Here is a 14,446-nt window from a genome sequence, read left to right on the forward strand (position 1 = left end):
CAAAAGCTTGTTTTTACTAAAATGACAAACTTATGTCCAGTATCAACAATCTAGTCTAATGTCCTAGTTCCCAGGTTTTTGGCCCCAAGGCATATAAGAGCCATACCTTTCTAATAATCTACATGTATGTTTATTTTGATTTAGGTTTATAGGCCACTGTTTTAGATTTTTCCATCCAAAAATTGACCTTCAAACCAGCTTACAACAGAATAAAATACCATAATAAGATAAATAAAAAACAAACAGGACAAGCAAGGGCCAAAAATGTAAGTAGTAGGCCTCACACCTTCTAAAGATCTGTCCATATCCTCAAGCTGTACAAGCTGAAAAATATCCACTAGGACTGGATTCTAAGTCAGCAGAGATGTGAACAACTTTAGCAAAGTGTCTTGCAATCTGGTCACAGCAAGTCACCAAAGGTCTTCCTCGCCTCCTTTATGGTTAAGATGTAAGAGGTTTCCCACCATTCACAATAACCCTACTAACCAATACTACTCAGATGCAAAGATGGAAGAGAAATAAGATTTCTGAGGTAGTGGACAGAGATAGATATGATGGTGGGAACTGTGCAGGCCGTTACAGGGGGGGAACGGTCCAGAAAATTGAAGCAAATTCCTTTTTCCGCTCTTCTCCCAATCCTGCAGCCCCAAGGAGTAATGGAAACATTCTTTCAGGGATTAGAGTGCTGCTGCTGAATGCCAGGTCAGTATATGGTAAAACACCTCTCATCAGCATACCAGGAGCATGTTGACCTGGTATGTGTGATCGAGACTGGCTGGATGAGCTGGTCGGTCTCTCTAAGCTTTGTTCTCCAGGCTTCCTGATCCTTCAAGCAGCCCTGCCTTGAGGGTTGGGGAAGGGGGGCTGCGGTCATCTATCATGAGACTTTTCCCCTTTCCAGGTGCCTGGTTAGGAAATCTCTGCATTTCAAGAGTTTATCCTTGAGGGTGGGCCTCCAAGACAGGCTGGGGATTCTGTTGGTGTACCGACCACCCTGCTGCACTTCAGTCTCCCTACCTGAACTGACTGGAGTGGTCTTGGAGGTAGCACTGGACTCCCCCAGACTTATTGTCTTGGAGGACTTGAATGTCCACAGGCCCTACCCATGTGGAAGGACATACTTTGGATCTGGTTTTTGCAGACCAGGGAATGAATGATCTGAAGGTGGGCGGGTTTGAGGTAACTCCGTTGTCATGGACAGATCATCATCTGGTGGGGTTTAGTTTGACTGCTATGTCTACCCTCTTAGAATTAGAACAGTCTGCCCCTGGAGGCTCATGGGTCCATTTGGTTTCCAGACAGGGAGTTTCTAATGCCCAGAGCTTCTGTCAAGGCCCTGGTGAATCTATTGACATGGTCACTCCTAAACACCCTCTCCAGCTTGGTGGAGCCCATTCTGCTCCTTGGTTTTCTGAGGAGCTTAGGGCAATGAAACAACTCGGACAACGGATGGAAAGATGCTGGAGAACGAGTTGTGACGAATCCGACCAAGCAGGGTCTAGAACCCATTTTACTCTGTGGCGGTGGCAAAGAAACATTTTTTGCTTTGTCTCCATTGCATTTGCTCAGTGTAGGCCAGCAGAGGTTTTTCATGTAGCAAAGTTATTGCTTCACACATCCCCCTGTGTAATGGAAGACAAACCATCTACTGCCCGCTGTGACTAGATTGCATTCCACTTTGCCGATATAATCTCGCATCTGTGCCGATTTGAACTCCAGGATTTTGGCAGTTCTGGCATATGTGCAGCAGGTACCATCTGGTCCTAGTGTGTTGGATTCTTTTCAGCTGGTGCAACCTGAGGATATGGACAAGATCCTGGGCAGTGTGCAGGCAATATTGTGTGCTCTAGACCCTTGCCCTTCATGGCTAATAAACTTTGCCAGGGGCAGATTTGGACAGGTGGTTGGGGGCTATAATCAATGCTTCATTAAGGGAGGGCAAAATGCCATCATGCCTCAAAGAGGCAGTGGTGAGACCACCATTTTAAAAAGCCCTCCCTTGACTCCTCCAACCTGGACAATTACAGACCTGTTTCTAAGCTCCCCATTTTGAGCAAGGTGATGGAGAGTGTGGTGCCATCTCAGCAGCAGAGTGTCTTGGATGATGATACGGACTAGATCCTTTCAATCTAGCTTCCGTCCTGGATACAGGACTAAAACTGCCTTGGTCATTCTAGCAGAGAACCTACGGCAGGAGCTTGACAGGTCAAGTGCGTCCCAGTTGGTTCTGCTGGAACTCACTGGTGTTCGATACCATCAACCATGGTATCCTTCTGGATCGCATCTCGAGTATGGGGATTGGAGTCACGGCTTTTGTCCTATCTTTGGAGAAAGGTCCAGAAGGTGGTGTTGGGTGACTACTGCTCAGCTCCTTGGCCATTGGCTTATGGGGTCCTGCAGGGTTTGGTTTTGTCTCCCGTACTGTTCAACATCTACATGAAACCACTGGGCAAGGTCATCCAAGGACTGGGACTGAATTGTCAGCAATATGAAGATGATACTCAGCTCTATCTCTCCCTATCACCTGATCCTAGGGAGGCAGTGGATTACCTGAATCAGGGGCTGGAGACCATGATGTGCTGGATGTGGTCTAGTAAACAAAGACTGAATCCAAACAAGACAGAGGTGTTGTTGGTCAGTATGAGAGCTAGTTGGGATGAAGGATTCAACCAGTTCTGGATTGGATTGCACTCCCCTTAAGCAAGAGGAAAGAGCAAATGCGTAGCTTGGGAGTACTGCTGGACCCAGCTCTGCTTTTGTATGCTCAGGTGGAAGTGGTGACCAAGGGTGCCTTTGCACAGCTTCGGCAAGCGCACCAGCTGCATCCCATTCTTGGGAAGGCAGATCTGGCCACAGTTACCCACACTTTAGTCATGTCACAACTGGATTACTATAACACAATCTACATGGGGCTGACCTTGAAGAATATTTGGAAACTGCAGCTAGTGCAAAATGCGGCAGCTGGGATTTCATCTGGAGCTGCCTGCTGGGGACATATTACACCCATTATGAAAGAACTGCATTTGTTTCCAGGTCCAATTCAAGGTGCTGGTTTTGACCTTAAAAGCCCTTAATGGTTTGGGCCCTGGTTATCTGAAGGACCGCCTGCTCCCAAGGGCTTCTGCCTGCTTGACAAGATCATCAGAGGGGGCTCTGCTCTGCATGCCGACAGTGAGAAAGGCTCGGCTGTTGAGCACGTGGGACAGGGCCTTCTCAGTCATTGCCCCCAGGCTTTGGAAGCTCTCCCAGCTGGCATCCATTCCTCAGCCTCCATCACAGTTTTTAGAAAACAAGTTAAAATGTGGCTCTTCACCCAGGCTTTTATATAAGATTACAGTTTTTACTGCCGCCACTTTGTGTTTTTTGTTACTGTTTTATATAGGTTTTTAAACTTTTAAATAGAGATATATTATTTTTATATTTAAATTTTTTACTTTTACTTTGTATTTTAATTGTGCATTGTTTTAATTATAATTGTATAATTTAATTTTAATTATATTGTAAATCACTTTGGGATTATTTTACTGGAAAGCAATATAGAAATGTAACAATAAATATGATGACCAATGTTTATATACCGCTTTTCAACAAAGGTTCTCAAAGCGATTTACATAGATATGAATAAATAAAATAAATCCTTAGGACCACAGAGTAGCCCCTAACTAGTGATCAAACTTGCAATGTTTTATCTTTCTCACTGTAAATCACCTTGGGCATGATTTACAGCAGAAAGGCAACTTATAACAAACATTACTTTCTGCTCCAGCTGGCTGGCTAAGCAGAGTCTCACAGAGAAGCTCCACCTAGGTTGCTATATTTTTACTGGTCCTCCTCCTGTGCCCTGAACATAATTTTTGCCTGACATGCAAAAATTAACAAAGCAACGCTTGTCTTGACAAAAGCTGTATGAGGTAGGAAAAGCTTCAATTGCTAAATTTCTGTGCAACAGGATGCTGGTAAAGCTCCACTAGCAACCCTAAAGAAATTGGCATTCCTAATCTGTACCTGCTTTCAAATGTTAAATCACCATAAAGAAAAGACATGGGGCATATTTAGTTTATATTTAATCAAGGGCCCCTTCAGGATTTATTCAAGATTAGAAAATCAAAAGTCCCAAAAATCTGGAGTACTCCTGCAATTCAAGTCATACTAAAATGAAAGCACCTTGTGTATAAGTTCAAAACCTCAAAAGGAATAATAAAGTATGTTCTTCAGATAATTAAATGTTGGTTACATAAAAAGCAAAACTTACCACACTTTCAGGTAGTATTTGCAGAGTTGTTTTAAGCTGATCAGCTGGTGAAAGTGTATCTGGAAGGTACATAGCTCTGGATAAAATAAGTAGTGAAGTTGGAATTTCCTGGTTCAGGTGCAAGTCTAACCACTGCAATTAAACACAAAAACGTTAGAGCAGCACACCCTCCTGCACTTAAACATATTGTCATGGTAGACTTAAACTTGACATTCCCTTTGAGTGCGAACTACTTTGTTTTTGTAATGAACTCCAGGAGAAGCAGGAAAAGACCAGATACATCAGAGGATGGTTGATCCTCTGATGCCAAACTTAATGAAGCTGAGAGGTTGTGGGCGCTGCCTGTTGTGCTCCTGCTGCCTTAGTTGTGGAGGCTAAAATCTGTGTTTCGGAATGATTTACTCATTCCAAACATTAGAGCTGGAAGGGGCTGGTTTCATCTGCCCAAACCCAGGAGCACAGAATTATGTAGTGCCTCAGACTATTAGCCAGACACCATCACCTTTCAAGGTTAAGCTTGCAAGGGGAAACAGAACTTGCTCTCCTATCCAAATTGACTTATTGTGGGCCTGAAACTATTCCACTATAGGGAGATCTATACATTTTGGGGTGGTCTTCTACCCTGTATTTTTATTAACATAAATATAACTGATATGGGGCCATACTTTTGGATATATTGTGTACCAAAGCACAGATAAGAATGTAACAAGGGCCTCGCTGGGAATGCAGTGGTTTGCATGTTTATGCACATTTATGCATCCAGGGGTAGGAATTCATCCCAGAGTCAAAGAGGCCTTTGCAAATTCCTTTCGGTAGTATCTTATGATGCTGCAAATATGCTACTCTGAATCAGGACCAATATCTAACAACCAATTCAGGTTTTAAGTTTCTAAGGAGATTCCTTACATGCATTAGCTCCTGCAAAATTCTGCCAAGAACAATTCAAATGTCTATTTCTTAAGGATTTTGAACATATAACCTAACACTATGTTTTAGAAAACACATGGGAGCAAAATTCTTCCAGAAGGAAACAAACAAATCATTAGTAGTGTTAGTTCTGAATGTTTTTGCATATTCTGCAATTAAGAGAATGAACCTAAATAGCTTCTATTAATCTCGTCTGCTATTTGGCCAAACGATCCAAAGGGGGCCATGTGTTCCAATGGCATGGAATCAGCTGCTTTGGATAACCAGAAGTTGATTATCTCGCAAGTTGATCAGTACCTGCTTAAGTTGCTCCTTCAGACGTTCTTCAGTCACACCAAGCGCTCTCATACCTCTTGCTCGACATGCGGCTTGTAGCTCTTTAACTGTCAGGCTATCCACACCTTCCTCCGCTATCAGCTACACAGGACAGAAGAGAAAGATTCATAGTAATTGATAGGAAGAAATATTCTCTTCATTAACCAAGCATACTATAATTCAAAGAAACTCTGAGAAAAACAAGTCATAAGAAAAGAAAATAATCCAATACCAAATCTGAAGTGAGAAAATTTCTACAATATCAATGCTATGTTTACAAATCCTTTAAAACATTTCTTTCATTTGTGAGTTACTCTATCATTAAATTTATGTTTTGATGGCACTATTTTAAGTTGTTTCCCTAATTATGAATAAAGTGCTAGTGAAAGGATCCTTCTACTTATCTGGGATCCATTCTCTTTATTCAGGATGTAAAGAACTTCTGAATCAAGATGCTACTCATAGAGGATCTTGAGGCATAAACCTAAAATAAAGTGGTGTATAAAATGAGTGACAGATTAAAATGAGGAAATTTTTCAACTTTCCAGTGTATTTATTCCAAACATTTCTTTCCCAGTGAAAAAAACACTCAAGACAGTTAGCAGCAAAACACTTTCAAAATACTAGAACCTATGGTTGCCCAGTGAGTTGAGCAGAGGTATGGTCAGGGCTGAACAACAGCGCATAAATTAATGTGTCTTTTTTTAAATTGCAAGATACGAAGGCCATAAGGTTAGATGGCTTTAAAAAAAAAAAGACTGAGCATATTCATGAAGAATACAGCTAAACAGAACTTCCATGTCTCGAGCAATGTCAATGATGATCAGATAGCAGGATGTAACCATTAAATATATACAAACTATGACCCTCCTTGTTAGCTTCCAATAGTTGGAAAATGCTGGACTAAGGATATCACAAGACATGTTCTCATGTACCAAACAGCTCCTAACCTATCTTGTCTGTCTTCTGAATCTTTTCCCATCTTCTTTCTCTCCTTTTTTCTTCAGTCCCCACAGAACTTACAAGAAGATGTTACTATACTGCTGAGTCCTCCTCTGCTTCATGAGCAGACTATTCTTGTCCTTGGCAGACAGAAACTGCCTGATCATGGAGCAGACAAGATTCCTCAATGAGTGAAATGTCCCATTCCACAATGCAATTTCTTAAAATTAGAAGTGGCCGACATCCAGAATAATGAGAATTTCATTACTTATGAGTAATCCCACTGAAAGGACACTCATGATTAATTTCAATGGGGCTACTCATGAACAACTTAGCCTGCTTTTATAATAAAATAATAATAGGGTACCCAACAGAAGCAATTAGAAAATTGGTTGCAAAAAACCCACCCCACAATTGTCTTACTTTATCATCTGCTTTTACAGATCTCAACCTCATTATCAGCTGAAAGCGAAGAAAGTTATTTGTTCCAATTGACTGAAGTTCCAGTAGTTTACAGAGAGCAACCAACTGGGGTCTTGTGAGATTATCAAGGGTTAATTCATCTTCAAACAGTTTAGAGAATCGTAAAATTTCCTCATTACTTGGTCTTTCACCAGTCTCACGGATCTGAAAGTAGAAAAAGCATGCTATAGGATTCAGTTTATTTCCACAACTTTTACCTAAGTTTACTTGAGTGTTTTGGTTTTTTTTTACCATAAAACATGTTGCAGAATGTTTCACAAATACAAGACAAACCCAGCTTTACAATTTCACATTTTATAATTTGAGATCAGGTATAGAATAATGATAGATTCAGCTGCCTCTAAATATATATATATGGGCCACAACATCCACAGGCACCAGGGTAGGTTTGAAAAAAATGGCAGTCATAATTTGCAAGAGGCTTCAGCAATATAGGTGCAAGTGTCTGACATAACAGTTAACAAAATTTAACCTCCATATAAAAACTGATGGGAGATAATCCAGCAAAACTGAAATATAACACCACTAATGACATGCAGCTATAGTTTTCTGTTTCCATCACATCCAAGAACAATCCAAGAGCCAGCGTGGTGTAGTGGTTAGAGTACTGGACTAGGACCAGGGAGACCCGAGTTCAAAACCCCATTCAGCCATGATACTGACTGGGTGACTCTGGGCCAGTCACTTCTCTCTCAGCCTAACCTACTTCACAGGGTTGTTGTGAGAAGAAGCTTAAGTTTGTAGTACACCGCTCTGGGCTCCTTGGAGGAAGAGCGGGATATAAAATGTAAAAAAATAATAATAATTATTATTATGGATTCCTTGAGCCAATGTCTCAGCACTGTTATGGATGTAAGTGAATCAACTGAATCCAGAGAAACAGAAGTTATGATTGTCAATGATCTTTATAAGAGGGCAGGGCTGCCAACTGTGGAGGAATTGTGCTCTCCTTGAAAGAGGAGAAGAGTTCCTGGACCTTGTAATGCTCTTCCAGACCTAGGTAAGTACAATGGCTAGGAATGCCTTCCATTTGTGTCTGCAGCTGGTTTAACAATCTCCCGCTAAAATAGGGATCCCTATTCTGCAAACTTTCAGGTTAGATTACCTTGCTTTTTGTGAAGCTGCCTTTGAAGATAATTTGAAGTTCTACTAATACAGAATTCAGCTGCCTGCCTTCCAACAGGGAGAAACAGTTAAGAGCATATTACTCCTATCCTGGCACAACTTCATTGGTTGCCTATTAGCTACTGGGATCAATCCATTACCTACCCCTCAAGTCATAATAGCCCAGGCCCAGTACACCTCAGAGAATCCCTTCACCCACATGGATCTCCTTGGGTCTTAAGATTTGCAGAACTGGCTTTGTTCCATATGCCTTCTATCTGGGAGGTAAAACCTAGTGTGCAGGGCAGTGCCTTCTCTGTTGTGGCTTCTATTCTGTAGAACAGCCTTCCCAAAGCTGACCACTGGGCATCACCACCACATGCCTTCTGTTAGACAATAAATAATTTTGTATTCACTGGGCAAGAGTTTTACTTTACTGCTTACCCCCTTCTAAACTTATGTTTTATTCTACTATTTTGCCTTGTAGTTTTATTTTTTAACTGTCCTTTAATTGTCCAAGTTGATTCTTAAGTGCTTAATATTTTCTGCTTAATTTAATTTCTGTACATCACCTTAGGCAAATTGGGAAAGGAGATTAAAATGTGATCTAGTTAGAAAAGCAACATTATACCACGACGAAAATCAGAACCCAGGATGTGGCAATGCAGCTAGGAGCTGGTGTGATTATTAATAAATGGAGTCGACAGGAAGCCTTAGCCTCCCACCTTGGGGGTGGTCCCAAGGCACCCCTTTACTTTCTCCCATATAAATTGTTCATATCCAAAGCCTTAGCCTCCCACCTTGGGGGTGGTCCCAAGTGCACCCCTTTACTTTCTCCCATATAAATTGTACATATCCAAAGCTAGGATGAAAAGAAAATAGCTTTGAGACCTTTCTTGTTGAAAAGCAGTACATATTCTAAATAAGTTGTTCTAGTAACTTTGGAATGTGCTCCCAGTTGAAATAAGACCCTCCCCATCTCTGGCTACTTTTAAAAAGGCACTGAAGACACATCTATTCACCCAGGCTTTTAATTAGATTCATGGTTTTAAATCTGTTAATGTTGTTTTTAAATTATTTTAATGTTAATGATTTTAATTGTTTAATTGATTTAGCGTTGATTTTAATTGTTTTGTTTCTATTTTGATGTAAACCACCCTGAACCATTTTTGGAAGTGCAGTATGTAAAAACAAACCAACCAACAAAATAGTAAGAACTAGTCAGCCTACTTTCCTTTCACTGTCTCTACAACTGGACTAAGCTTGGTTCAAATCAAGGTCCACGTTAGATCTCTTGCACCTCAAATGTTCATGTGTCCACCATCTTGAATCGGGGTAGATGACATCATTACAAAATACACCACTGAAGTGTCCCTGTGTGTCACTCACTACAACTGTACCAAATCTGGATCAAATTGGTTAGACGTCCTCAAATTAGTGCACTTGTGCCTCCAAAGTTTACATGTCTGCCAACTTGAATCGGTGTGGATGACATCATCACAAACTACACCACTGAGGTGTCCCTGTGTGTTCCTCACTACAACTGTACATAATTTGGTTCAAATAGGTTAGGCAGTCCACCGATTAGCCCGCTTGCACCTCAGATGTTCATGCGGCTGCCATCTTGAATTGGAGTGGATGATATCATCACACACCATGCCATTAGGGCATCCCTATGTGTCTCTACAGCTGTAGCAAATTTGGTTAAACTCGGTTAAGCGGTTCACAAGTTAGCCCACTTGCGCCTCCGTAGTTCACGCAGCCACCATCTTGAATTGGAGTGGATGACACCACACACCATGCCATTTGGGCATCCCTATGTCTCTACAGCTGTAGCAAATTTGGTTCAAATCAGTTAGGCGGATCACAATTCAGCCCACTTACGCCTCAAAGGTTTACGCATCCGCCATCTTGGATCGGGGTGGATGACATCATCACAAACTATGCCGTTTAGGTGTCCCTACCACTGTAACTGATTTGGTTCATATTGGTTCAGGCATTGCAAAGTTGATAGGGGGACACACACATGAACGGACACACATACAGAATGCCAGGTATTCTATGTGTGTGTCCGTCCATGTGTCCCCTGCACCAACTTCACAACACCTGGACCAATATGAACCAGATCTGTTACAGTGGTAGGGACACATAGGGATACTTCAATGGCGTAGTTGAAGTCCTACTAGAAGGAAGTCCTACTAGAAGTCCTACTGGAAAGTAGGCTAAGAAGTGCAGCTGCTGTATAATAATTTAGCTTTTAACAGAAGTTTTGTATTTGCAGGGGAGGAGGAAATCAAAACTGGAGAGAAAAAAATGGCTGAAGTATATGTCACAGAATGAGTTTTTAAAACTCATGTTGTTCTAGTAAGAACTGATCACCCTACTTTCCTTTCACTGTCTCTACATGTAGTCTACATTTGGTGCAAATAGAGGTCCACAAGTTAGATCTCTTGCACCTCAAATGTCCATGTGTCCACCGTCTTGGATCGAGGTGGATGTCATCATGACAAACTGCACCACTGAGGTGTCCATGTGTCACTCACTACAGCTGTTCCAAATTTGGTTCAAATCAGTTAGACAGTCATCAAGTTAGCCCACTTACGCCTCAAACATTCATGCGCCTGCCATCTTGGATCGGGGTAGATGACATTACAAATTATGCCACTGAGGTGTCCCTATGTGTCCCTACAGCTGCAGCAAATTTGGTTTCAATCGGTCAAGTGGTTTACAAGTTAGCCCACTTGTGCCTCAAAAGTTTAAGTCTAAGTGTTGTGAAGTTGATGGGACACACACACAGCCGGGTTGTCTCATAAGCCTACTGGAAAGTAGGCTAAAAAAATTGCAAGTTTATGAATAAACATCTGAGTTATTAATACAGAACTTCATTCATTGATGAAATATCTTACCATATTTTTCGGACCATAAGACGCACTCCCCCCCCCCAAAAAAGTGGGGGGGGGAATGAGGGTGCAACTTATAGTCCAAATGCTGTCCAGTAAGGCTGTTGTAAAAGGATATTTGTTTGCCCGTGGTGTCCCATGCGCTGTCGCCCGCTGCTGCCTGCTGCTGCGTTCGCTTACTGTCGCTTACGGTACTTACAATTTACAGTTCAGGTGCTGGAGGTGATGTCAGCCCTCCCCGCCCCTCATAGCCACAGCCGCTTAATCAGCAACGCCATACGGACGGGCGCCGAGGGAACGCCCGCCCACCACTCTCAGACACACCAAACCAATCAGGTGCTGGAGATGATGTCAGACCTCCCCACCCCTCATAGCCAGAGTCGCTCAATCAGCGATGCCGTACGGACAGGCACCGAGGCAATGCCCGCCCACCACTCTCAGACATGCCACACACCCTGCGTCAAATGACACAAAAGGAGGCGGGATAGCGTCCACCAACAGTAGGAGTCAGATGACCTCGATGGCGATGACGGCACGGAGGGGGGAGGGGGGAAATAAAAGATTATTAAAACCATGACAGCCTGTGACAGTCGTCTCCCTTTCTCCCTCCGCCCTCTTCTTACTGTGCTGCTACTAATGTGCTGCTCCATGTCCAGCTTGTTGTAGCTGTGTTCATGAGAGCACTGTAAGTCCCGCCTCCTGGGTGCATCTTATGGTCAGGTGTGTCTTATGGTCCGAAAAATATGGTAGTTTTGATAAAAGCATAGACAATTATTGCAATATCATGGTGAGACTGGACTTGGCCAACAAAAAAGTATTGGCTTGTTATAATTTCCAGACCCTTGTATTTAAGGCTCTTATACTGCAACATTCTTCTAATCCAAGTTTTAAGGATTAAAAATAAAAAGGATATATTTCTCATTTGAAAACATTCTTCAACATACAAACAAGGTGTGTTATGACATTGGTCCCAGACCAACTTTTTGGCCTTCAGCACCAATCTTTGTCCAGAACCATCTGCCCTGGAGATCTCTCACCTCCAGAGGTGACCAGAATGAAAGTGGATGGGGAGGAATTTCGTACAGATCTCATCAAAGAGGAGCATCAGACTCTGAACCTGGCACTGGTATACAAACATGCGAAGAACCCTGCTGGAAAGTTCCATCAAGTTCAGCATTCTGTTTCCCATAGCAGTGCCTCTGAAAAACCCACAAGTAGGACATGAAGGCGATAGATCTTTTGAGATGATCTGTGTTCTGTCACAACCTGGGTTCTGTCCACAAGTAGTCCCTTGTGGAAGAATTCCAAGCTCTCAGGCACTCTTCGGTTCCGCCGAACTGCACAACCGTTATTTCTGGCAGGAGAGTGCCATTTTCCTCCGTTCACTTTGCTCTCCTTGTTCCTCAGCTTTTTTTCATCGTTTTTTGGCTTGACCTTGGATTGTTTTTGGCTTTTCTTCTGCTTATATTGTTTTGTTCACCCAGTGACTTCGGACTGTTTTTCAGCATATTCTTTGGCTTCTGTTGGCTCAGTGATTTTGACTTTGACCTTGGTCTGTTTTCTAAGTTTCTGTTTGTCTCGCCTCTATTGCTCTAATGGAAGCTATGAAGATTTTTTAAAAGTGTCCCTCTTGCGGATATAAGTTTACCCTCATCAGATAAGACAAGTGTTTGATTTGTTTGGGTGAAGGGAACAACGTAAAGGCCTGTAAAACCTGCCTGGCCTTTTTTCACCAAACTAAGAAGAGCCAAGAACTTCATTTATGGGTGGCCCTTTACGACACCACACTTCGGCCTCCAACACTAATGCTGAACTACCTGGGACCATCGACATCGGGCAACATCGACCCATTTGGATTGAGAGCGTTTTCTTCTGTGGATCGCCACTTGGGCCCTAATGCATCTTTGGCCTCTATGTCCTCTTCTACCCCTCAAGGTCCTTCTCATAAGGACCATGTGAATTCTGCCTTCAAGAAGCTGATGGCAGTGGGCATTGACTCTCAATATTGTTGCCATAAAAAGCACAAGTGTGACCACTCTGGGTCTCTGGGATTGTCAAGCACCAAACACTGCAAGACTTTGACATCATCTACTTCCTTGACATCGACAAGACCGAAGCTGCCTACTTTGTTGACATAGATGACATTGCCACATACCCCTTCGCTGCCCACTGCGCAAGGGTTCTTCAGACCAGTTTTGTCCACCATCGCCTGTATCAATGTTGACAGTTTCACCAACATCTCTACCGGCTGCGACTATCCACTGGTGAATCCAACAGTCTTCAACATGGTCTTCATCAATGATTTCTTCCTCCAAGACCACAATCATAGCCACTGAAGGAAACACTTCCATTACTGCGTCACATTATTTGTCCACGTCTCACCCCATGGATTATTGGAGTTCTCCTGGACCTGGATTTGTGTGTGGCCTTTGTAAATATCTCGATACCAAATGCCTTCACTGGCCTTGCCTTACGATTTCCAGGAGTATAGACTCAGGGAAACTATGAAACAGAGGTACACTTTAGTCCTCTCCCATCAAGGGTCGTGATGCAGTTTCTTCAGCTCATATATCTCTTTTTAAGGTTTCTAAAACACCCACTGCACCTACAGGCCCACAAAATCTTACTTCACCTGCCCCTCTCACATATCAGATCCTGATGTGGAGGTTGTGATCTGCCTGCGGCACCCACTAAGTTCCCAGAACATGACCACCTTTGAGGGAGAATATGCTTTTAGCCTGTCCTCTGAAGGGGATTCGTTTCAAATCGAAAATCCTTCAGATCCATCCCAACGAGACTGCTGCCAATCCACCATCCAGTTTGCAAAGGAGGAGACACGCTCCTATTGTGTTCAAGTCTCTGAAATGGCAAAAGCTTTGGGGCTCAAATTAAAGATGCCTACACCCGAGGTTAAAGACCTGGTTTATAATTTCATTGTGTCTATTTCAACTGCTCAACCCGCCACCTTACCAATGTTGCCTATCTTGTCTAATTTGGCTAAAATCTGTTGGGATGCACCTGCTGCCTCCACTATCACCTCAAAACAACTTGAGAGCCTCTAATACATCCAAGAAGACACTTCCCCTTTCCTTCTTATAATATCTCCTGCTGCCTAACTCACTGGTGGTTGACTGTGCCTCTTAGTGGCAAGTCAGGCAAGGCTCATTCTGCCCCAGTTGATATAGCGGGGAGAAAATTAGATGTGCTGGGACAGAGGTTCTATTCCTCCTCTTGTTTGGCCTTGAAGATCTCAAACTACACGGCTTGCATGGCCAAATTTCATTATTCTGTTTGGGACGATCTAAAACAAGACTTGAAGGATGTTCCTGAAGGCTTTCGGAACAAGTTTCAGACTGCTCTAAACAAGTTGGCAGATCTTATGAGACAGGATCTCAGCAATGCCAAGCATCTTGCCAAGACTGAATCTCATTCTTTGGCTGAGGCAATAACTCTTTGTCAACATACCTGGCTGAGGTCCACCTCCCTGCAAGGTGATATGCAGGACAACACTGAGAGTGTATCC

At 42.8% G+C, this 14,446-nt stretch overlaps 1 protein-coding gene across 1 annotated transcript in view; it reads right to left on the reverse strand.

Annotated features, from left to right (window-relative positions):
- The window catches only part of LETM1 (leucine zipper and EF-hand containing transmembrane protein 1), a 49,663-nt gene that overhangs the window by 22,283 nt on the left and 12,934 nt on the right, over positions 1–14,446 (reverse strand). Inside the window, exons 6-8 of the mRNA XM_053312343.1 lie at positions 6,860–7,063; positions 5,477–5,596; positions 4,253–4,384 (exon numbers count right to left, since the gene is read on the reverse strand). Coding sequence (XP_053168318.1) covers positions 4,253–4,384; positions 5,477–5,596; positions 6,860–7,063 — 456 coding nt within the window. The remainder of the gene's footprint in view (positions 1–4,252; positions 4,385–5,476; positions 5,597–6,859; positions 7,064–14,446) is intronic.

The sequence above is a fragment of the Hemicordylus capensis genome, chromosome 3 (genome assembly GCF_027244095.1).
Source record: "Hemicordylus capensis ecotype Gifberg chromosome 3, rHemCap1.1.pri, whole genome shotgun sequence".
Lineage (NCBI taxonomy): Eukaryota > Metazoa > Chordata > Lepidosauria > Squamata > Cordylidae > Hemicordylus > Hemicordylus capensis.